Genomic DNA, 23,959 nt, shown 5'->3' with positions numbered 1-23,959 from the left:
GTTTTTTCTTTTTTAGAGGCTGCCTCCATTTGAAACATTTTCTCAGGGACCTACGTTACAGTTCACTCTTCGTTGGACAGGAGAGACCAATGATAAATCTACAGCTCCTATTGCCAAGCCTCTTGCCACTAGAAATTCAGAGAGTCTCCATCAAGAAAACAAGCCTGGTTCAGTTAAACCTACTCAAACTATTGGTGAGAAGACATTGTTGTCAAAATAATGTTTTGCAGAGTTAGTTAGGGTTTAGGCTTTAGATTAATTTTTGGTCATTTGCTCTAAAAATTATTCTTTGGGAAATATTTGATTTATTAGAGAAACAAACTATGAGCCAGAACAGTAAAGTTTTGTGTTAAAGCACATATTAACAGTATTTTATCCAAAATCTTTGTGTAAGATGTGTCTGGGACTTATTTTTTATTTTATTTTAGAAGCATGATGTAGTATATATGTCATATATAACACCTCCAAACGAGGTCTATAGATAGCCTATGCCAGTTTAGGACAGGTTTTTCCACTAAATTATTTTGCCTCAAATTCGTGAGAGAAACTATTGGTTTTCAGAGCTTTTAGGATTTTGAAATTGCAGGTTGGTAATAGAGCTTTGGGATTGTATGTTTTTTATAATTCTTGTAAAATTTTGTATCTGTTGTAGAACTGAATTCAATGTTTCAGAGTGTTTTTATAATATTAGAGCTGGACGTGGGTCTTTATAACCTGAATTTTGCCAGGTTAAATTTTGAGTCATTTTTTAAGAGGGAAAACGTTTACAAATGTAGTTAGCTCTGCTGAGTTAAGGTCCAGGTTGCACTGATCTGTCATTTTGTGTCTGCCTGATAGGAACACTGCCTTTACCTGAGGTTATCCAAGTCTAAGTCTGTTAAAGAAGGCAGAAGACTTATTAGTTCCCTGTCTTTGACCCCCTCATGCCCATTTATTGTGTGCAAGTCATTATAAAAGTCAGATTAAAAAGCTAGAAAAAACGGCTGTGTCAGAGAAAATATTTCTCAAGTCAATTCTGTCACTTCTCAAAATACTTTGTGGCCAGCCAGTCAGATAGGTAAAAGAGTTTAAAAGAAAATGAGAAAAAAATTTTATACAAAATTGTATCTGTAAAATACTTAGTTATGTCAGAGAAAATAAAAACATTTTAAGTATGTAAGTAAATATACCAAAATTATTAACGGTGATTATTTTTTGGATTTGGAATGATATTAATACAATCATTTTTTATATTTTTAATATATTGATTTCAAAGTGAAAGGGAGAGAGAGAGTCATTCATTGGCTGCCTCCTGCACGCCACCTACTAGGGGGTCAATCCCACAACCCAGGCATGCGCCCCCAACAGGAATCAAACCCGGGACTCTTAAGTCCACAGGCCAATGATCTATTCACTGAGCCAAACCGGCTACGGCTTAATACAATCGTTTTTTAAAATATATGTTTTTATGATTTTTCAGAGAGAGAGGAAGAATGGGGGAAGAGAGAGAGAAATATCAATCAGTTGCTTCCTGCACGCCCCCTATTGGGGATCAAGCCTGCTACCCGGGCATGTGCTCAGACTGGGAATCAAACTCGTGACCTCTTGGTGCATGGGATGACACTCAGGGTGCTGAGCCACACTGGCTGGGCAATATACAATCATTTTTTACTTAATTTTTGTTAAACCAACAATGGATATCTGCTCACTAAACCACACTCTGACCTCAAAGTCCTTAAAACATTACAGTGACTATATATAATTACTTGGAGTTACTTTTATAATGATATAGGACATAAGAGATGGTTTTTTAAATATGTTTTATTGATTTTTTAGAGAGGAAGGGAGAAGAAGAGGGATAGAGAGAGTTAGAAACATCGATGAGAGAGAAACATCAATTCAGCTGCCTCCTGCACACCTCCTACTGGGGATGTGCCCGCAACCAAGGTACATGCCCTTGACCGGAATCGAACCTGGGACCCTTCAGTTCGCAGGCCGACGCTCTTTCCACAGAGCCAAACCTGTTAGGGCAAGAGGTTGTTTTTAAAGGAAAAGTATGGCTCTTGCCAATAAAGACCTAAATATATGATTAGGAGTATTGATTAAGTGGGATTGTTCCCCTGAGGATGAGAATAAAAACGGTACTAAATACCACAAGTAGAATTCTGTGAAATCTTTAATGTTTAATTATTTTCACAAAGATGTATTATCTCACTTAGAAGCAAATATTGGCATTAAATATAAAAGTATGTATTTTCAGCTGTTAAAGAATCATTGACTACAGATCTACAAACGAGGAAAGAAAAAGATACTTCAAATGAAAACCGACAAAAATTAAGAATATTTTATCAGGTAAACATAGCTGAACCAGTTACATAAGTAATTATGAAATGCCTTTGTTTTACATTTTCACATATGAAATATTTTGGATGTTTAAGTAAAAAGACAATATCTCTGATTTTTCTTTTAATTTGTTTTAACCATTTTTAAAGGGGATATTGAAAAGAAGTTTTGAGATGTGTAAGTTGGAGCTTACCTTTTTTTATTTTATTTTAAAGTTCCTTTATAACAACAATACAAGACAACAGACTGAAGCAAGAGATGACCTACATTGCCCTTGGTGCACTCTGAACTGCCGAAAACTTTATAGTTTACTCAAGCATCTTAAACTGTGCCACAGCAGGTTTATCTTCAATTATGTTGTATGTAACTTTTTTTTTTTCTTACTAAGATATATAAGACAATTTGACTTTCAAAAATTGTACTTGGTACAAAATACCAAAATTTCTTCTTTTGGGTGGATTGCTGTGTGTGTGAATTACAGTGAATGGTTCGGTTTACATATAATGCACCTATATTGACTCACATTAATCCTCACACCAACTTTTTGAATTAAGTGATGATTTCCTTATTCTTGTTCAGATGAGAAATAATTTGTAAAAAGTTATGAAGCCAATAAATGGCATAACCAGGATTTTAACATAGATCTTTCTGTTGTTTGTTAATCCTCACCCAAGAATATTTTTTCCATTGATTTTTAGAGTGTGGGAGGCGGGAGAGAGAGAGAGAAACGTCATTGTTGTGAGACACATGGATTGGTTGCCCCCTGCAAGTGCCCCAACCTAGGCTGGGGATTAAACTTGCAACCCAGGTATGTGCCCTTGACCGGGAATCTAACCTGCTATCCTTTACTGCGAGGGCCAATGCTCTAACCAGTAAGCTACACAAGCCAGGATTTAACACAGATCCCTTTTTGAAAATTTTTTTTATTGCTTTCAGGGAGGAAGGGAGAGATAGAAACATCAATGATGGGAGAGAGTCATTGATTGGCACACCCCTTCCTGGGGATTGAGCCCACAGCCTGAGCATGTGCCTTGATCGGACATTGAACCGTGACCTCCTGGTTCATCGGTTAACGCTCAACAACTGAGCCACATTAGATCTTTTTTGTTCTAGGTTCTCTGACTTCCTGTTCACCATGCTAAAAACTACAGCACTTTTTAAATTAATTAAATTGGAGTGATGGGTACTTAGGGTAGAATAATACTTTCTTTTCCTAAAATCCTTGCCATTTTTGTTAACAGTATCATCCAAAAGGTGCTAGGATAGATGTTTCTATCAACGAGTGTTATGATGGCTCCTATGCAGGAAATCCTCAGGATATTCATCGCCAACCTGGATTTGCTTTTAGTCGCAATGGACCTGTAAAGAGAACGCCTATCACACACATTCTTGTGTGCAGGTAGGTAGAAAGGTCATACAAGTTTATTCTCTGGATTTTATTGATGACGGTGGAAGAACAGATGGGGCAGTAGCTAATTCTCTGAGTGGTATACTGCTTTATCAACCTCCCTGGCTCCTGCTTCTATAAGGGTTTCTCACTTCCTCCTTACAGCTTTTCCCTGTGTTTTAAATGTTAATGTCACTATTGCTGCAGTGGTTGTGGGGATTAAATAATGCTCCTAGTAGATCTAGCTACAAAACCCCTAAGAAAAGTATGTAATCTGTTTGGGTGATGTGAAATACAAAGAACCCTATCAATTGATATTACATCAACATTTCTTTTCGTTAGGCCAAAACGAACAAAAGCAAGCATGTCTGAATTTCTTGAATCTGAAGATGGAGAAGTAGAACAGCAACGAACATACAGTAGCGGACACAATCGTCTGTATTTCCATAGTGATACTTGTTTACCTCTCCGTCCACAAGAAATGGAAGTAGATAGTGAAGATGAAAAAGATCCTGAATGGCTAAGAGAAAAAACCATTACAGTAATTATTACTGTTATCATTATTGACAATGATTTTAGAATTTTATGATTAAAAGGTTTTTGTTTGAAAACTATTAATTGTTTAATATGAATTAAACTTTTGACTTTGTGAAGGAACTTTTTCTAAATTAAGAAATTCAGGAATGCACATTTTATAACTGTCTCATTTAAACACTTACCAGGTGAAGAAATACAGATTTTCTTGTGATTTTATAGTGTGTTCATTGTATTTATAGGTAACCAGTACGTAACTTAGGAATTCCTTTTTAAAATTACTGCTTAAACAGAAGTGGTTTTTAAGAAACGTTGCCACTTTGCTGTATAAATAAGTTGTGGTATTTTTAGTTATATAAATCTGTTTTTGACATTCTCACAATTTTTTCTTAGAAATAATATTTATATTATTTCTCTGCATTTAATAGGTGTTTTCTTTTTTAAATTTTTTTTATTTTTAGCAAATTGAGGAATTTTCTGATGTTAATGAAGGAGAGAAAGAAGTGATGAAACTATGGAATCTCCATGTCATGAAGCATGGGTAGGGTATTTCTAAATTTAAATATTCCATTTCCTTTATATTCTTTTTACTGCTTCACATTCTATAAATCTACTTGTGTTAGAATCTTATATAAAATTCCGTTAATTTAGATATCCAAAGTATTATAATTGCATAGAGAAAAATGGTGATGCTCAGAGAACGTATCAGGAAAGTGCTAGCTCTTCAGCAGATTTTTATTTTTAATATGTCCCTTTTTAATGACCCAATTTTTATTCCTTTTATTGCCAGAGAATACAAAAAGTAAATGCCATGTGCTATATTCCTGGAAATCCTGAAAATTACTTATCACAGTTATTACCACAGTTTTAAAAATTGCTTAATCAGAATAAAATATTGTTTTTTTGATTTACTACCATTTCATAGGAGGCAAGGTAAAACAATCCTATTTCTCATGCCTTTGTCACTACATGTTCCAAAGCATTATTTCTTCTGCAGATCTGCCTCCTTCCCTGTGTGAACTATTTTCCTGTGACTACACATTTTCTTCTCTGCCTTCATTATTATTAGATCCTCATTTGAGATTTTCTTCTATAGTACAAGCATCCAAAGTTTTTTCATTTATAGATAGTGAAATAAATGGGAGGGAATACTTTTGTTTCCTTACTCTTGGTGAGTGAAGGGTTATTGGTACATAAAGATGTCTGGTTGTATGGCCTATAGCATTTTTTTATATACTGCCTTCATCTAAGAACCAGAGGCCCAGAGCATGACATTCGTGCACTGAGCGGGTGGGGAGGTGGAGGAAGAGTCCCCCTCAGTCCTGCCTACACCCTCTCACAGGTCCGGGACCCCATGGGGGATGTCTGACTGCTGGTTAGGCCTGCTCCCTCTAAGCCGGCAGTCAGACATCCCCCGAGGGGTCCTTAATGCTGCTATGGACCAGCTGTGAGCCCAGCTTCTGTTTGAGCAGTGCTCCCCCTGTGGGAGTGCACTGACCACCAGGGGGCAGCTCCTGCGTTTAGCACGGGCCCCCTGGTGGTCAGTGTGTGTCATAGCGACTGGTCATTCCACTGTTCGGTCTATTTGCGTAGTAGCCTTTTATTATAAAGGATAGTGTTCACATGATTAGTGGGTACTGAAAAAGGAAAAGAGGAAGATGGCAGATCACATATGGCTTATATAGCTTTAAATATTTATATCTAGCTTTTTACAGAAAATGTTTGCCTGGTCCCCCAGTCTAGGGGTACTAAGGATTAAAGTATGTATGCAGAAGTTTGGGTTAAATGTTTTTCCTTATGTCCTGATAATGCCAGTTTCAAGGTAGAATTTTAGTCACATTACTTTATTGTGTTCTATTTTAATTCTTTGATCTAAATGTGTTAGCACAATTCTTGGGGTTCATTGTATACTGGCATTATAAAGAGGCAAATAGTTGGGCAAACTATTTGGGTATTTAAAAACCTACAGGCAGGTCTTTTGGGATTCTGTTGGACACTCAGTTCCTGTGGATAACTGAGAGCCATTCTCCTATTTCTCTCAAATTTTATTCATTGTATATACCCTCAATTCACTTTCCACCACACAACCACACTGTGCCATATTTATTTGTTGTGATATCTTCATTTTTTTAGAGGTCTACCGTGATCTGAAAATGTAGAAAAACATTGCTTCAGAAATAGGAAAGTATATCAAAATCGAGAAAATAAAGGAGATATTGTGTATATAGAGTTAATGAAAGTGCTACTGGCAAGAGAAAATGTTATACTTTCAATACTGCTGTATGTAATTAGGAAAAACAGAAATGATTCTGTTTAAACTCTGATTTAATCACATCTCTTTAAATATTTTAAATACTAAGCTCATTCAAGTTATTGAATCTCACATTTACTATAGTGTTACTTCTTGCTAAATCATCGCTTACTAGATTTGGATAGTTTTAGTGTTCTATAATGGTTATCACTGTTCCACTTGACAAAAATGCTTTGTATCGTTATTGATGTTTTGTGTTGTTTTTGTTAAATAGGTTTATTGCTGACAATCAAATGAATCACGCCTGTATGCTGTTTGTAGAAAACTATGGACAGAAAATAATTAAGAAGAATTTATGTCGAAACTTCATGCTTCATCTAGTCAGCATGCATGACTTTAATCTTATTAGCATAATGTCAATAGATAAAGCTGTTACCAAGCTCCGTGAAATGCAGCAAAAACTAGAGAAAGGAGAATCTGCTTCACCTGCAAATGAAGATATCACTGAAGAACAAAATGGGACAGCAAATGGATTTAGTGAAATTAACTCAAAAGAGAAAGCTTCGGAAACAGATGGTGTCTCAGGGGTTTCAAAACAGAGCAAAAAGCAAAAACTCTGAGAAGAAACGGCCTAACCCTGTGTCGTGGACAAACACTGAAATTGCATTCTAGGGAGTTCAGCCTCTAGGAAGAGTATTGTTTTTGTTTTTTAATCATAGATTCCAAACAGGCACTGTTAAGATGAAGTAAATGATTTCAACAAGGATATTTGTATCAGGGTTCTACTTCATTATGCAGCATTACATGTATATCAGTTTTATTGATGTCATTACAACATTCTCTTGTTTGAGCATGAAAAGCAATACTTCAGAGAAAGTATTTTTTAACTTCAATTGACTTATGAAATAAATTGGTAATAGAGAAATTATTTCATATATTTAAATTATAATTTTTTTGCATTTGTGACTGGCTGTTTCTCTGCTTTGTGAAACATTTTCTTGGGGAGGGAAAATTAGTATGTGATTCCCTTTTTTAAAAATTGAAGGTTTTTGTGAAATTATATTGCATTACCATTTGCAATCAAACCTTGATCCTTGATTTTGAAATCATTTTAAAATGAAAAATTACAACACTCAAGATATTTTGCATTGCATAAATTGATTTTACAATTTGAAAAAAGCACTTCTTCATCTTATGCCTGTTTGAGATGTTAATTTTTCACATTCGACAGTGAAATGTTAAGATTACTTACCATTTATTTTACGTTGATAATTTTAGTGTATTGCTCACCCAGTATATTTTTTTAAACTTGAACGTTTTACAGTTTGGTTTTTTTCTTCCCCCAGTTAGGTAAACATGGAAAATTAAACTGTCCACATCTTTTCATTAGGATTGTAAACCAAGGGAAGAATTTGAGATTTTGAAGATGCCACTTTTGAGGGAAGAAATGTTCTATAAAAATGAAACAGAAAACATAACATTTTTTTTCTTTACAAGGATGTTTTTGTAATGTGTTTCACGATTAGAATATCCAGTACAGATAAGCTGACTTGAATTGTTTTGAGCAATTTTGCCCTGTGTTATGTGTTTTATGCACATATTTGCAGTTGGATTTTCTCCAACAGAAAGTGGTTTCACTACTGGCACATTAACAAGCACCAATAGATTTTTATTCCAACTTCAAGCACTGTGGTTGAGTAACATCACCTCAATTTTTTATTATCCTTAAAGATAATTGCATTTTCATATTCTTTATTTATAAAGGAACAATGCTGCTGTAAATAAAGGTATTTTTAATTTCATTCCACCACCATCAGATGCAGTTCCCTATTTTGTTTAATGAAGGGATATATAAGCTTTCTAATGGTGTCTTCAGAAATTTATAAAATGTAAATACTGATTTGATTGGTCTTTAAGATGTGTTTAACTGTGAGGCTATTTAACTGATAGTGTGGATGTGCTTTGTCATCCAGTATTAAATTCTTAGTTATTAATTTTTGTGTTAAAAAGATAGGAAAGAGGGAAACTGCAGCTTTCATTACAGACGCCTTGATTGGTAAGCTCTCCAAATGAAGAGTTACAGTCAACTCTGATCACACCTATGGGTAGCAGATCTTGAGCATTTCTCTCCGGCTTTAATTTGCTAAAGCTGTGCACATATGTAAAAAAAAAAAAAAATAGATTATTTTAGGGGAGATGTAGGTGTAGAAATTTTGCTTATGTCATTTCTTAAGCAGTTATGCTCTTAATGCTTAAAAGAAGGCTAGCATTGTTTGCACAAAAAGTTGGTGATTCCCTCCCCCAAATAGTAATGAAATTACTTCTGTCGAGTAAACTTTTTATGTCATCTTATAAGAGCTGAAAAAATCCCTTTGTTTCTATTTATAAAAAAAAAATGCTTTTCTATATGTACCCTTGATAAGAGATTTTGAAGAAATCATGTAAGATGATAAAGCATTTGAAAGGTACAGTAGATGTAAAAAAAATCAGTTTAAAAGAACGTTTGTTTTTACATTAAATGTTTATTTGAAATCAAATGATTTTGTACATAAAGTTCAATAATATAAAAGTTGTATTCTGTTTTGTTATTTTATGCATTGTTAATGTGTGCACTAAGACTTGGACTTGTTTAGGACAGTAAGGATCCAGAAGTACACCTATCAGAGCTGAAATTGAGAAAGGACTTACCAGCCTCCAGAACAATGAGAAATAAATGTCTGTTGTTTAAGCCAAAAAAAGAAAAAATTAATGTGAAACCTGCTTTCAATTTCAGTAACATCAATTTCAACTTGAGTATGTTATTTATGGTAATACCAAAATATATTTTTTAAACTTACAGTTCAAAGTAATGTCAATATTAACAGTTATCTATCTTTGGTTGTGGATTCTTTTTAAAAAATATATATTTTTATTGATTTCAGAGAGGAAGGAAGAGGGAGAGAGAGATAGAAACATCAGTGATGAGAGAATCATTGATCGGCAGCTGTCTCTTGCATGCTCCACACTGGAGATCGAGCCCACAATCTAGGCATGTGTCCTGACTGGGAATCCAACCGTGACCTGGTTCATAGGTCAACGCTCAACCACTGAGCCATGCCAGCTGGGCTATTTCCTTTTAAATGAAAAAGAATTTATCTTGGATCTCAAAAAGTTCAGACTAGAGTGGGATACAAATGATAGTTATAAAGTGATATTGTATAATAAAATTATATACTACATTCCATGAGGTCAGGAGTTGTAGAAAACTTTAAAAGAGGGAGAACTTTACAGAAGAGTTGACAGTTCAGCTGTTCTTGCTTTATTAACATTTCCCTGTACATGTTGAAATTTACTGCACAGATACAAAAAGCCAATTTATATTTTAGGTGAGCCACAGCTGTAAGAATTTGGGAGGGGAGAATCTACATAGGAAGAAGTACTAGAATGCTATTGTTTTTTAATATATATTTTTTATTGACTTCAGAGAGGAAGGGAGAGAAACCAATGATGAGAGAATCACTGATCAGCTGCCTCCTGCATGCCCCCTACTGGGGATTGAGCCCACAACCCGGACATGTGCCCACAACCAGAATCAAACCCAGGATGCCTCAGTCCACAGGCCAATGCTCTATCACTGAGCCAAACCAGCCAGGTCTAGAATGCTATTGTAATAGTCCAGGTAACACTGCCTGTTGTGAATTAAGTGCCCAAAAACTAACTGTTGAATGGTACTGCAGTATAGAGGAATGAGAGGAGAGTTTCCAAAAAAGAGGCAGTCCCACAACAGAAAATAAAATGGCAACTTCAAGGGAGGTGAAGTGATAGCAAACAGGTTTAATGAGTGTATTAAATATCTCCAACTCCTACTTTTCCAATCACAGAGTATATAAAAAATGGGGCCATAGCAAGAGGGAAACAGGCAAAGGAAGAATTTGGGGGAGAGTGAATGGGAAGTTTGGGTATAACTGTAGACAGGAAGAGACAAAAAAGACCAAAGATAAAAGTTACTAGAAAAAAGTAAGATCAAGAACAGGGATGGATTCAGCTTGCTAAAGATGAAAGTTTGCTAATGTGGAAATAGGCACTCAAAACATTTCTGGTGGTAATTGAAAAAATAAAACTTAAAAACCAATATTAGTACTAATGAGATAAGGAACAAAAGTAATATTCTATTTTAAAAATATTTTAACTATGATGAATTTTAAAGACATTTTTGGAAGATAAATTGGTACAACCTCTAGAGCAGTGGTTCTCAACCTTGGCTGCACATTAGAATCACCTGGGAATATTTTTAAAATCCTGATTTCTGGGCCTCATCCTCCAGAAATTCTGTTTCTTTGTTATGGGGTGGGGCCACAACATTAGTAACAAAGAAACAGAATTTCTGGAGGATGAGGCCCAGAAATCAGGATTTTAAAAATATTCCCTGCCGAAACTGGTTTGGCTCAGTGGATAGAGTGTCGGCCTGCGGACTGAAAGGTCCCAGGTTCGATTCCGGTCAAGGGCATGTACCTGGGTTGCGGGCACATCCCCAGTAGGAGATGTGCAGGAGGCAGCTGATCGATGTTTCTCTCTCATCGATGCTTCTAACTCTCTCTCTCCCTTCCTCTCTGTAAAAAATCAATAAAATATATTTAAAAAAAAAAATTCCCAGGTGATTCTAATGTGCAGCCAAGGTTGAGAACCACTGCTCTAGGGAGAGCATCACAATAGCCTGGCCAGAGTGACTCGGTTGAGTGCGCTGTGCACCGAAAGATTGCTGGTTCAATTCCTGGTCTAGGTACATACCTGAACCGCAGGTTTAGGATCAGGATACTATGGAAGGAAACCGATCAATGTTTCTTGGTGTGGATTTAAGGATTTTAAATCACAATGCATTTAATCTTTGCCCTAACAACTCTATCTAGGACAGCGGTTCTCAACCTGTGGGTCTCGACCCCTTTGGCAGTCAAACGACCCTTTCACAGGGGTCGCTTAAGACCATCCTGCATATCAGATACTTACATTATGATTCATAACAGTAGCAACATTGCAGTTATGAAGTAGCAACGAAAATAATTTTATGGTTGGGTCACAACATGAGGAACTGTATTTAAAGGGCCAGAAGGTTGAGAACCACTGATCTAGGAGTTTATCCTACAGGCCAAGTAGGGAAACTGAACTTTTCACCCCACCAGACAATGATGAAGACCCCTACCCCTGTGGTGACAGGAGCCTGGACTTCCATTTCCACTAGCAGTAATGAGGCACCTCTCCCGCTCTGATAGGGTGTTTCAGCCTGGTGGAGAGTCAGGACTTTGACCATGGCCTAGATTGGGTAGTAACGAGGCAGTGCCCCTCCCCTCAATCTGCTCAAGTGGTGTCAAAAAGCCAGCTGACAGTCTCATAACAAAAATGTCCACATTTCAATAGAAAAGCACTTGTCACAGCAAGAACCAGAAAGATCTCACACTGCATGAAGACAATGGGTATCAACACTAGGCTGACAAATATTAGAGTTGCCTGACAGATTTTAAAGCAACCGTATTAGTCTTCTCCAGAAAAAGAAAATCAATACAAGATTATGGAGAAATCCCACAATCTGCCTGCAAGGTGGGAACCCAGGAAAGCCAGTGATGTCATTCGATAGCCTAAAAGCCAGTGGTGTAGATGTCAGTCCAGATCTGAAGACCCTAAAACCAGGAGTGCCGGAGGCAGAAGATCCACATCCCATCTCAACAGTCAGGCAGAGTGAACTCAACCTTCCTCTGCTTTTTTGTTCTATTCAGGCCCTCAACAGACTGGATGATGCTCACCCACTACTTTCTTCAATCTATCAATTCAGGTGCTAATCTTGTCCAGAAACATCCTCAGATGCACACCCAGAAGTAATGTTTGGCTACCTACCTGGACATCCCTTAGCCCACTCAAGTAGACATATGACTAACCATCACAACCACCATAATAAAAATGTTTCAGTGAATACACTGAAAAATGAAAAAATGAATAGCCTCAAGCAAAGAATATAGAACATCTTAGCAAAGAAACACAAGATACAAAGAAGAGCCACATGGACATTTTAGAACTGAAAAATAATAACAAAAAGCTCATAGATGGCCCAACAGAATGGCGGGAGGTGTCAGAGGAAAGAATCAGTAAACTGTAAGACAGACCAACAGAAATAACCTGAGCTGAACAGACTTAAAAATAAACAGAACCGCCGAAACCGGTTTGGCTCAGTGGATAGAGCGACGGCCTGCGGACTGAAAGGTCCCAGGTTCGATTCCGGTCAAGGGCATGTACCTGGGTTGCGGGCACATCCCCAGTAGGAGATGTGCAGGAGGCAGCTGATCGATGTTTCTCTCTCATCGATATTTCTAACTATCTCTCTCCCTTCCTCTCTGTAAAAAATCAATAAAATATATTAAAAATAAATAAATAAATAAACAGAACCTCAGAAACCAGTGGGACGAAAAAAGGGTAGAACTTGAAATAAAGTACTTGAAATAATGGCTGTAATCTTTCCAAATTTGGCCATAGACATAAGCTAAAAATTCAAGAAGCTGAGGAAAACAAGGAATCTATGCAAAGATAAAACATAATTGAATTTATAAAAACTAAAGAAAAAAAAACTGAAAGCAACCAGAGAAAAATGACACTTTACCTACAAGGAAAAACAATAGCAGATTTAAAAAAATCAGAAACCAGGAGAAGTAGCATATCTTTCAAGTACTGAAAGAAAAGATTTGTTACCCCAGAATTCTATACTCAGTGAAAATATCCTTCAGGAATGAAAAAGAAATCAAGACATTCTCAGATGAAAGAAAACTAAGAATTTTATACCAGCAAACTTATCTTTAAAAGAATGGCTAAACAAAGTTCTCTAAACAGAAAAGAAATGATACAAGAAGGAATATTGGAACATTATGAACAAAGAAATAACATGATAAAGAGAATATAGGTAAATACAATAGGCTTCTCATTTCTTCAGTTTTCTAAAATATTTTATGGTTAAAGCAAAATATCTTGAAAAAAATATTTACTAGTAAGCACGAAAATTATGTTGTAAGTGGGGAAAGAATAAAGAAAGGTAAGGATTCTATGTTTTACTTGAACATAAAATAATGACAACACACTGAAAAGATATATAGATATATAATGGATAAATTATATACAACATACGTATGTAATACATAATACAGATATACTAACGTATATATACATGTATATACATATATAGATATTATGTATATACTAATGCCTACAACTACTAAGAAACTATAAAGGGAGACTCTCAAAAACATAGATAAATCAAAATGAAATTCTAAAATATGTTCATGTAACCTTACAAGAATGAATAAAAAGGAAAGCAGAGAAATTAAGACCAGAGAGAACGGAAAACAGAAAGAGAAAAATGACAGACTTAAGACCCAACATATCAGTAACAAAATTATATGTAAATGGTCTAAAACCAAATAAAACAGATTTGACAGAGTAATCAAAAAAACAAAACCATAACCCAACTATATGATAATCTATAAGAAACTATATAGACAAGTTGAAAGTAAATGGATAGAAAATATATATCATGCAAACATTAATCAGCAGAAAGCTAGAGAGGCTATATTAATATCAAGTAAACTAAGAAGCCAAGAAACTTACCAGAAAGATAGAGGGACATTTTGATAAAATGGTCAATCCACCAAGAACATAAAAATCCTAGGTAGGTATGCAGAAAACAAAAGAGCTGGAAAAACTGAGTCAAAAATTGACAGAACGAAAGGAAAAAGAGACAAATCCACAATTAGAATTTGAGATTTCTACATGCCCCTCTGAAAATTGACAGAGCAACTAGACAGAAAATTAGGAGTAGAACTCTACAACATCAGTCAACAGAATTCTGATCTACATTTATAAAACATTCCACCCATTAACAGCAGACTAGTCTTTTCAAGTACCCAAAGAACATATACCAAGATTGACCATATTCTGGGGCATGACATAAACCTCACAAACTTAAAATAATTGAAATCATACAGAATGTGTTCTCCAACCACAATATAATTAAGCTAGAAAGATAACAGGAAAATCTCCAAACACACTCGGAAACTAAAAAGATCTTTCTAGAAAATCCTTGGATCAAAGACAAAATCTCAAGAGGGAAGGAGGGCTGAGCTTATCAATTTGGCAGGATACAAGATAAACATATAAAGATCAATTCTATATATATTCAGAATTAGCATGTGGAAACCAAAATAAATAATGCAATGCCATTTATAGTCACTAAAAACAAACAAACTTAGGTGTCAATGTAACAAAATATGTACAGAACTTGTATGTTGGGAACTATAAAATGCTGATTTAGCCCTAACCAGTTTGGCTCAGTGGATAGAGCGTCAGCCTGCGGACTCAAGGGTCCCAGGTTCGATTCCGTTCAAGGGCATGTATCTTGGTTGCAGGCACATCCGCAGTGGGGAATGTGCAGGAGGCAGCTGATCGATGTTTCTCTCTCATCAATGTTTCTAACTCGCTATCCCTCTCCCTTCCTCTCTGTAAAAAAAATCAATAAAATATATTTTAAAAATAAATAAATAAAATGCTGATTTAAAGAAATCAAAGATCTATATAGAAGGAACATAATGTGTTCATGAACTGGAAAATTCAACATAGTAAAGATGTCAACTCTTCCCAAATTGATACACAGGTTTAACACAATTTTCTATCAAAATTCCAGCAAAATATATATATATATTTTGCAGGTAAAGATTACTCTAAAAGCTGCATGGTAAGGCAACAGGACTGGAATAGCTAAAACAATTTGGAAAAAGATGAATTAGAAAGGAATCAGTCTACTACCTGATTTTAAAACATTATATAGCTCAGTGATCATACTGTGTGGTATTGGCAGAGGGATAGACCCATAGATCGATAGAACAGAACAGAGAACCCAGGAATAAACCCAACAAAAACTTTTGTTGACAAAGGTGCAAAAGCCATTCAATGGAGGAAAGACAGCCTTTGCAACAAATGGTGCTGGAGCAATTAGACATCTACATGAACAGATATGTTCCCAAATGAACTTTAACCTAAGTCTCACACCTTATACAAAAATTAAATCAAAATGGAGCACAGACTTAAATGTAAAATGTTAAACTATAATACTTTTAGGAAAAAACATAGGAGAAAATCTTTGGGATCTCGAACTAGACAGAGTTCTTAGACCTGACACCAAAAGCCTAACCCCAATATTTAAATTAGTTTCAGATTTCAAAATATTAAATGAAATCCACACCTGTCTAAAATTAAGTTAGGTTTAAGACACTTCTATAAATAGGTAGATTCTAGAAGTATAAGACGCCATTCTCCTGTGGAGGATAAGAAATAAAGATGCTCAATAAATGTTTGCTGAATGAGGCAATAAGATGACATTCTGGAGAAAATAACTCGTCTATATTCATTCAATCAAACATTTATTGTGCATGTGTTATGTGTCAGGCACTGTGCTCAGTATCAGAGAATATAGTATAAGTAAACTTATATACAGAATATAAGTATACGTAACTTTTCACAAGAAGCTCTTTAGTCCCTCTTCTTAAAAGATTAAAATTGGATTCGAGTATCAATGCAAGAAAAAAAAAAATACACTCATTTAACTTTCAGGTTTTTATTTTTTTAGACAGCTGGATGAGGCATCTACATTCTAGCACATCTTTAGTGAAAGATGACTTACTTATATATAAGGCAAGGGAAAAAAGGTCATGATTGTCCAACAGGGAATCTGAATCCCCAAATAAATTATCTTACAAAAATATCAAACTTGCTTTTCTACTTTTCTACTGTTAAAAATGAAAAAAAAAAAAAATTCACATTAAAAAATTCTGTAGGCTGGTATATAGCAAGTTAAGATAATCATTTTACACACTCAGTATGTCCTTCAAATAAATATTTTACACAAATTTAAGTTGTCAAAAATAGGTCAAGTATTTATCCTATATTTGGTCCGCCAAAAGACCATTTATAAACTGACATTAAACTGGACTGCAGTTCATACCTTTAAAATGTTAACATGCATATCACTGTGGCTGGATATGCATACGTACATGTCCCATACATGTGACGTGGCTAACACTGCTGTGCATACTACTTCCACAAGCAGTTTCACCCTGTAAAAGTCCTCTAGCCTATCATGAATCAAACTGTAAGAAAAGAACGAAAGAAAATACATTGCCTATTATAGACATTTGCTCAGTAATTACAAAAACTGAAAAAATTATCATGTTTGGGGGACTTTAAGAATACTGACTATGTGATAAAATTCAATACTGCTTACAAATGCCTGATTATGAAGAACATATTCAACACTTAAGTGGAGAACACACAAGTGAATGTATATTACAGACTCGGGCTTCTATCTGGCCTAGTCCTGTTGTTTTATACTAAAGTCTTACATGGCCCTGGATTCATAAAAGATGGAGATTTAATAAAATAATGATACATTAAGTTTTTCTGTTCTAATAGCCAACTTTCAAAAGTACAGTGGAGCCCTGACTGGTTTGACTCAGTGGATAGATCATCGGCCTGCGGACTCAAGGGTCCCCGGTTCAATTCCAGTCAAGGGCATGTACCTTGGTTGCAGGCACATCCCCAGTGGGGGTGTGCAGGAGGCAGCTGATCGATGTTTCTCTCTCATCGATGTTTCAAACTCTCTATCCCTTTCCCTTCCTCTCTGTAAAAAATCAATAAAATATATTTTTTTAAAAAATAAAAGTACAGTGGAAAGGTATAGGGCTTTCTGTATCTCCTCATATTTTAAAAGCCAATTTGTTTTATTCATTTTATTGTGATGTGACATTTTAATTAACACTATGCTAAAAATAAAAATGCATTACGCTTTTGTCCATAATATTCAAGTTTCTTATTGCTAAAATATTCCAAAATAAATCCAGTAAACAATTTCCATTTCCAATGGCTTAACTGAGAGATGAATCTAACATGTCCTTTTAAATAAATTACAACTAAATTGGGATGAGGACAGCTACATTAAAACCCTGCAAACCAAAGCCAATCATCCAAAAGTTTAGAACACCAACACTTTCCATCCAGGATAGAAAAATGAGCATCCAAAGTAAAGAGAACCACAAGATTGATCAAGTACCCAGTCAAAAACCACTTCTCTGTTATTTGAGCTAATAGTTACTCGAAGCTTGAAGTTTCCGCCTTCGTTATTATTGGTGGATCCTAGAGTCACAGCTTCAATGTCAAATGTGACAGTGGACCCAGAAGTAACGGCGGGCAATTGATTAGTCATTTCTTTTCCATTTACAAAAACTGCACCTAAAATGTTAAGGTAAAAAGTCATTTACCTGAGAGCAATAGCTAAGAATTGAAATAGAGTATAGATTATTCAGAACACAGCTAATTTCCTAATTCAAATAAAGAAAACATTTTGGAATGCCAACTGGTCAAAGATAATGCATTTAATTAATCCCCATCCTCATGGCAGAAAGGAAAGTTAAAGCTTTCATTACATTTTAGAATTCTGGTCTAGGTAGAGTTCTACTCTTTTAGAACAGAGACTATGCATTTCCCATATGGATGGTATCAACAGAAGCTTGACTCCGTTATACAATTACATCCTGTGGAATAGCAAGATTGTTTCACATGGAATGAATAAGAATCTCGTTCTACCTGCTGCTTAATCCATACCACAAAATATGAACATATCTTGATAGTGACTTTTGAAAGTGTGATTACTGTGAAGTAAGGGACCAAACATTAGAGATATATAACAAGTTAAACCCCCTCCCTCGTTCCCTAATCTACGTTTAATTGAGACGACCCATGCAAGCAGGATGCAGAGGCAAACTCCCTGGAGCAAGTCCCGGCCCACCCAACTCCAGTCACTTAACCGCCCTGTGGCTCAGCCTTCATCATCTATAAAATGGATGGAATACTATTCCCCACTTCAAAAAGTTGTTAAAAGGATTAAATAATTTATATTTATAAAGGGTACAGAACAATGCCTGGTACACAGTAGCCATTTGGATATGTCATTAAGACCTATATCTTCTCATCTCCTGCTATAAATGTGTGATATTGGGACAGATTCATATCTTAGTATAGTAATTAACATATAGAGACATGTCAAAGGACAGACAGTGACTTATCTCTTACCGTTTGTACTAATGCACACTGCTTGGTCCCGCTGCAGAGAGTCATATCCATTCTGCCTTTCCGCACACACTCCGATACTGTCTCTTCTGTCTGGCTGGCCCACAGTTTCAACTCTGTGAATGAGGGAGAAGGAACACCCATTTTTTTTCAAACACGAACTGTAACAGTTACTAAGCTCTAAAGGAATAATCTCATCACAACTGCCCTTAATAGCTAATAAGAATCTAGAACTTCCCAAATTTCAGGCACTGTTCTAAAAATTTATCTATAAATCACTTCATTCAATTCACAGAACAACCCGTGAGGCAGGTGGTATTATTATCATCATATCCATGTTATGCATGAGGAAACGGAGGCACAAAAGAAAGCACAAGGTTAACTAGACTGACCCCCACCACTTGGCTCAGTGGTGGAACTAGGACTCGATCGCACGCACTGTGACTGAAGAGTCTGTGCTAACCATTTACAGCTGTAACAGCACCTTTCTATTTTATGTTCTGGTGCTAGACACAGAGAAAACTTGTTATACTTGCCATTATAGTAAGTCTGACTATTACCATCATCAATATGAAAGTCTAGCAATGATTTGATTACTGTTTATCCAGTACTTAAAGCCTTTAAAATAGACATACAGTCTTTTAACAAGGATAATATGGCCTGGATGGCATGGCTCAGTGGTTGAGCATTGACCTATGAACCAGGAGGTCATGGTTTGATACTGGTCAGGGCACATGCCCGGGTTGGGAGCTCGATCACCAATCAGGGCGTGCAGGAGGCAGCCGGTCAATGATTCTCTTTTATCATTGATATTTCTATCTCTCTCTTTCTCTCCCTTCTTCTGTGAAATCAATAAAAATATTTAAAAAATAAAAAATAAAAAGGATAATATGATTACAAACCTATTTTGCTTGTAGAACTTCCTATGTGGAAAGTTTAAGCACTTCCTCTTGTGTTTTAGTCTCAAATAATGCATCATCATGTACTCTAGAAATTAAGAAACCTAAATATAAAGGCCAACCTGTATTGCTATTACCAGGCTCATTTTCCCCACCATTCCAAAACGGCAAACTTTGCTAGGATAGAAAAAGAAAAAGAAAAGTGAATAAGGAACAGGCTGTAGCTTTACCAAGGGCAGACTGTGATTATTTATACTCAGTGTGGCTTCAAAGTCTTTTGTGGAAAAGTGGGAAACATACAGGGTCATAGTAAATATGTGAGCGAGTTTCTAAGCCAGCCGTCTAAAGACGTATGGGGACGAGGGAGTGGCATCAGTGCTATGACAGAATAAAGTGCCAGTCCTCACTCTGCCACAGAAACCCTGCTTTAACAAGGACATGCAGCCTGAAAGAGCTGTATGAGGGTTCCAGAATCTAGTTGAGAAGCTGTAACACTCTAAGGGAGCACAGAGCTGAAAACAGCTGCACTGAAACGGAGAGGAAGAACAAGTTCACTTTCCCCGTGCCAGCCTCTCCTAAGCCACCACAGCTCAGTGCCAGGCAAGAACACCTGGCCTCTGGCTTTTCCTTCAGGAGGGAGAGAGTAGAGAGTGCATCCAGCACTCCAACTCCGTGGGGGTTCCCGAAGACTTGGCCTCTGCCGTGCCTCACTTGCAGCACTGTAGGAACTGGCGCGGTATGAATGTCTGAATGCTGCTGAGACCAAAGATAAAGAAGAGTGGCATCCTGCAGCCCACGCGACTTGGCATGACTGGGAGAAGGCGCATACGTAACTCAAGGCTTCTCTCCTTTAGGAGAGAGGGAGAAGAGCAGAAAGTGATTCTGGTGCACCAGAAGCTTTTCATGGGGCCACACAAAGGAATGGTGTCTGTCTCACCTGATGTGGGGCGTTGATGAGGAGCCCACATCCTCTGGATGGCTCGTGGCATTCGAGTACAAGAGGGCACGGAAGCCTTGCTGCTGTAGCACCAGAGAACTTGCAGTGCCACAAACAGGCACCAGAGGGAGCCAGCAAGGCCCTCTGAGAAATTGCACACACAAGCCCAGGGAAATCACACACACAGGCCCCACCAAAGGATTTCAGAGGCCCCCTAGGATCTCTAGTAGGCTCATTTGTGAGTCCTCTCCTGTACAAAACCAGGCAGTAAAGATAGGAAAGGGAGCTGTTTTTATGTGTGTAGATTCCAACACAAAATTACAAAACATGAAGAAAGAGGGAAATATGGCCCAAACAAAAAAATAAAATAGATCTCCAGAAAATTATCCTAATGAAATGGAGGTATATGAATTATGTGACAATTCAAAATAACCATCATAAAGATGCTCCACATGCTCTAGAAAATGAGTCAAAAACAACAAAGAGATAAAAACATATTTTAAACACTAAGTAATTTTGTAGCGGAAGAATATGATAAACTGAAAATTTCACAAGAGGAATTCAATACCATGTTCAATCAGGCAGAGGAAAGAAACATCAAACTTGAAGACAGGTTACTAGAAATTATCCAGTCAAAGGAACAAAGAAAAAGAGTAAAGAAAGTCTAAGAGACTTCTGGGAGAAGAGAGAAAGGGATAGAATATCTATTTAAAAAAAATAATGGCTAAAAATGCGCGCGCACGCACACACACACACACACACACAAAGAAATAATGGCTGGCCTGACTAGTTGGCTCAGTGGTTGAACCAGGAGGTCACAGTTCAGGTACATGCCTGGGTTGCAGGCTTGATCCCCAGTATGGGGCGTGCAGGAGGCAGCCGCTCAATGATTCCCTCTCATCGTTGATGTTTCTATCTCTCTCTCCCTCTCCCTTCCTCTATGAAATCAATAAAGAGATATATGTAAATATATGTAAATATATATATATATGTATGTATTTAAAAAAAGAATCAAGCAGTGAACACATAAATAAGTGGAACAACAAGTCGATGTTTTACTCTCCCTTCCTCTTTCTCTAAAATCAATTAAAAATTTTTTTAAAAAACTAAGAATTGGTTTTTTGAAATTATCAACAAAATTGACAAACTTTTTGGTATATGAACTAAGAAAAAGAAGATGCAAATAAAGTCAGAAATGAAAGAGGAGTCATTACAACTGATGCCACAGAAATGAAAAGGATTCCTGAGACTTCTGTGAACATACACCAAAGTTGAATAATCTAGAAAAAAATGGATAAATTCCTACAAACATAACTTACCAAGACTGACATGAAGAAAGAAAAAATAGATTTATAAATAGAAAGATTAAATCAGTAATCAGAAATCTACACAAACACACACACACACACACACACACACACACACACACACCGCCCAGGACCAGTGGCTTCACTGGTGAATTCCACCAAACATTTAAAGAACAATTAATGACAGTCCTTCTCAAACTCTTCCAAACAACTGTTGATGAGGGAGTCCTTCCAAACACATTTTATGAGGCTCATTTTATCCTGAAACCAAAATCAGAAAAAGACACTACAAGAAAAGAAAACGACAGGCCCATAACTCTGATGACTACAGATGCAAAAATCCTAACCAAGTATTGCCTTGTTGATGGGGATCTACAATGCTGCAGCTGCTACGTAAAACAGTATGGAGGTCCCTCACAAAAAGAAAAGAAGAACCACCACATGATTGGGCAATTTCACTTCTGGGTACACATCCTAAAGAATTCAATTCAGTGAGAAGAACACAATATTACTTCTATATTATTCCTGCCAAAGATGCATAACCTGAACCAAATCATTAAGAAACATTAAACAAACTTAAATTGAGGGATATTCTATAATTGGTCTGTATGCTTCAAAACTGTCCAATGTCATAAAAGTTAAAAGATTCAGAAATGGAAAAACTGTCCCAGATTAAAAGAGACTAAAGAGACGACTATTATAACACGTGATGCAAGATTATCTTTTCTATAAAGAACATTAATTGGAACAACTAAGTCTGATAAGGTCTGCAGGGTGGGCCCCTCGATAGTGGACACTAACAGCATGATTCAGCATGGGAGCAGGTCACCCCGGAGAGACCAGTCATGTGATTAGAGGTTTGGGGCTTTGAGCTACAGCATATCAGTCAAGTCTCCTGGGAGGGCAGGGAAGGTGAACGCTGAGTCAAGCAGGGAATGATTGAAGCAACCATAAAAAATCCCCAATAAAAACTGGACACCTTGGTTCGCAATACTCCTTGCCTACGGTCATGCTGAGAACAACAAAAGCTTCATGTTTGGAACCTTCCCAGACCTGCCCCTATGCATCTCACCCTTCGGTGGATTCTGATTTGTATTTTCTTGCTATAATAAAACTGTAATCATAAGTGCAGGACTTTCCTGAGTTCTGTGAGTCATTCTAGATTCTAGTGAATTATAGAACCTGAAGGTGGTTGTGGGACTCCCAGAAATTTGAAGCCACATGTGACCCATCTGAAGAGAGGGTGATCTTTTGGAGGACTGTGCTCTTAACCTTCAGTTTGGCCAACTCATTCAACTCTTTTTACAATTAATATTATGATGCTGAATATGGTTTATTCCTCATTTCTGGTAATATTTTTGCTGGCGTGTTTTCTTCCACTGTAGAAAAGATTCACTGCTCTTTTTTTTGTTTTGTTTTTAATTTTAAATATATGTTTATTGATTTCAGAGAGGAAGGGAAAAGGAGAGAGCCTGGGTTGTAGGCTCAGTCTCCAGTGGGAGGCATGCAGGAGGCAGCTGATCAATGTTTCTCTCTCATCAATGCTTCTATTTCTCTCTCCCTCTACTTTCCTCTCTCTGAAATCAATAAAAACATAAAAAAACAACATGTGACTGATGATGTCCTTCCTTTACTCAATATCCTCCAATGGCCTCCTACCTTACTCTAAGGCAACACAGAGTCCTACAGGGCTAGACTGTCAGTATTTGAATCTCAGCATCACTATTAATGATCTGTACGACCTCAGCAGGTTGCTTAATCTTTCCACATCCATAAAATGTATCTCTACCTTGTGAGGAGGTAATGAGCATTTATAGAAATTAACTCATTAAGAACTAATATATAGTAGGGCTCAACCAATGCTAACTGGCTATTATAATTTAGTACTAGAGGCCCAGTGCATGGTTTCGTGCACATTGGAAGGAAATTAATTAGAAGGTGGTCAACGGGGCGGGACTGGGAGAGACAGGCCAGACACGCCCTGGAGCCAACCTCCCTGATCCCTCCCTGGCCAGACACACCTGAGGCCCACGGTGGGGCTCAAAGGGCATCTGCAGAGTGAGCAGAGTCCCTCTGGCAGATGGGGTCCCTCGGCCTGGCCTGCAGGAATTGGGCCGAAACTGGCAGTCCGACATCACCCGAGGAGTCCCGGAGTGCGAGTGGGCACTCTGCAAAGTTGCTGTCACTCGGCAG

The 23,959-nt window shown here is 36.9% G+C and overlaps 2 protein-coding genes across 10 annotated transcripts in view; one reads left to right on the top strand and one right to left on the bottom strand.

Moving 5' to 3' along the window:
- SUZ12 (SUZ12 polycomb repressive complex 2 subunit) overlaps nt 1-8,682 on the top strand; it is a 46,862-nt gene extending 38,180 nt beyond the window's left edge. For 4 of the 8 annotated variants that reach the window (XM_036340579.1, XM_036340577.1, XM_036340583.1 and 1 more), the window contains 7 exons: nt 17-194; nt 2,240-2,331; nt 2,472-2,681; nt 3,564-3,721; nt 4,052-4,250; nt 4,705-4,784; nt 6,769-8,682. In XM_036340579.1, the coding sequence (XP_036196472.1) occupies nt 17-194; nt 2,240-2,331; nt 2,472-2,681; nt 3,564-3,721; nt 4,052-4,250; nt 4,705-4,784; nt 6,769-7,114 (1,263 nt within the window). In that variant the 3' untranslated portion in view covers nt 7,115-8,682. Of the gene's footprint in view, nt 1-16; nt 195-2,239; nt 2,332-2,471; nt 2,682-3,563; nt 3,722-4,051; nt 4,251-4,671; nt 4,785-6,768 lie in introns of those variants that run through there. The other 4 variants (XM_036340580.1, XM_036340578.1, XM_036340582.1 and 1 more) reach the window with 3 other exon arrangements.
- The window catches only part of CRLF3 (cytokine receptor like factor 3), a 46,548-nt gene continuing 29,715 nt past the window's right edge, over nt 7,127-23,959 (bottom strand). The window contains exons 7-9 of one of the 2 annotated variants that reach the window (XM_036340587.1): nt 18,627-18,739; nt 17,650-17,786; nt 7,127-9,211 (exon numbers count right to left, since the gene is read on the bottom strand). In XM_036340587.1, the coding sequence (XP_036196480.1) occupies nt 9,179-9,211; nt 17,650-17,786; nt 18,627-18,739 (283 nt within the window). In that variant the 3' untranslated portion in view covers nt 7,127-9,178. Of the gene's footprint in view, nt 9,212-16,100; nt 17,787-18,626; nt 18,740-23,959 lie in introns of those variants that run through there. The other variant, XM_036340586.1, reaches the window with a different exon arrangement.

Source organism: Myotis myotis, unplaced genomic scaffold, assembly GCF_014108235.1.
Source record: "Myotis myotis isolate mMyoMyo1 unplaced genomic scaffold, mMyoMyo1.p scaffold_m19_p_17, whole genome shotgun sequence".
NCBI lineage: Eukaryota > Metazoa > Chordata > Mammalia > Chiroptera > Vespertilionidae > Myotis > Myotis myotis.
The sequence above is the reverse complement of the archived record's forward strand: the minus strand, read 5'-3'. Positions and strand labels throughout refer to the sequence as shown.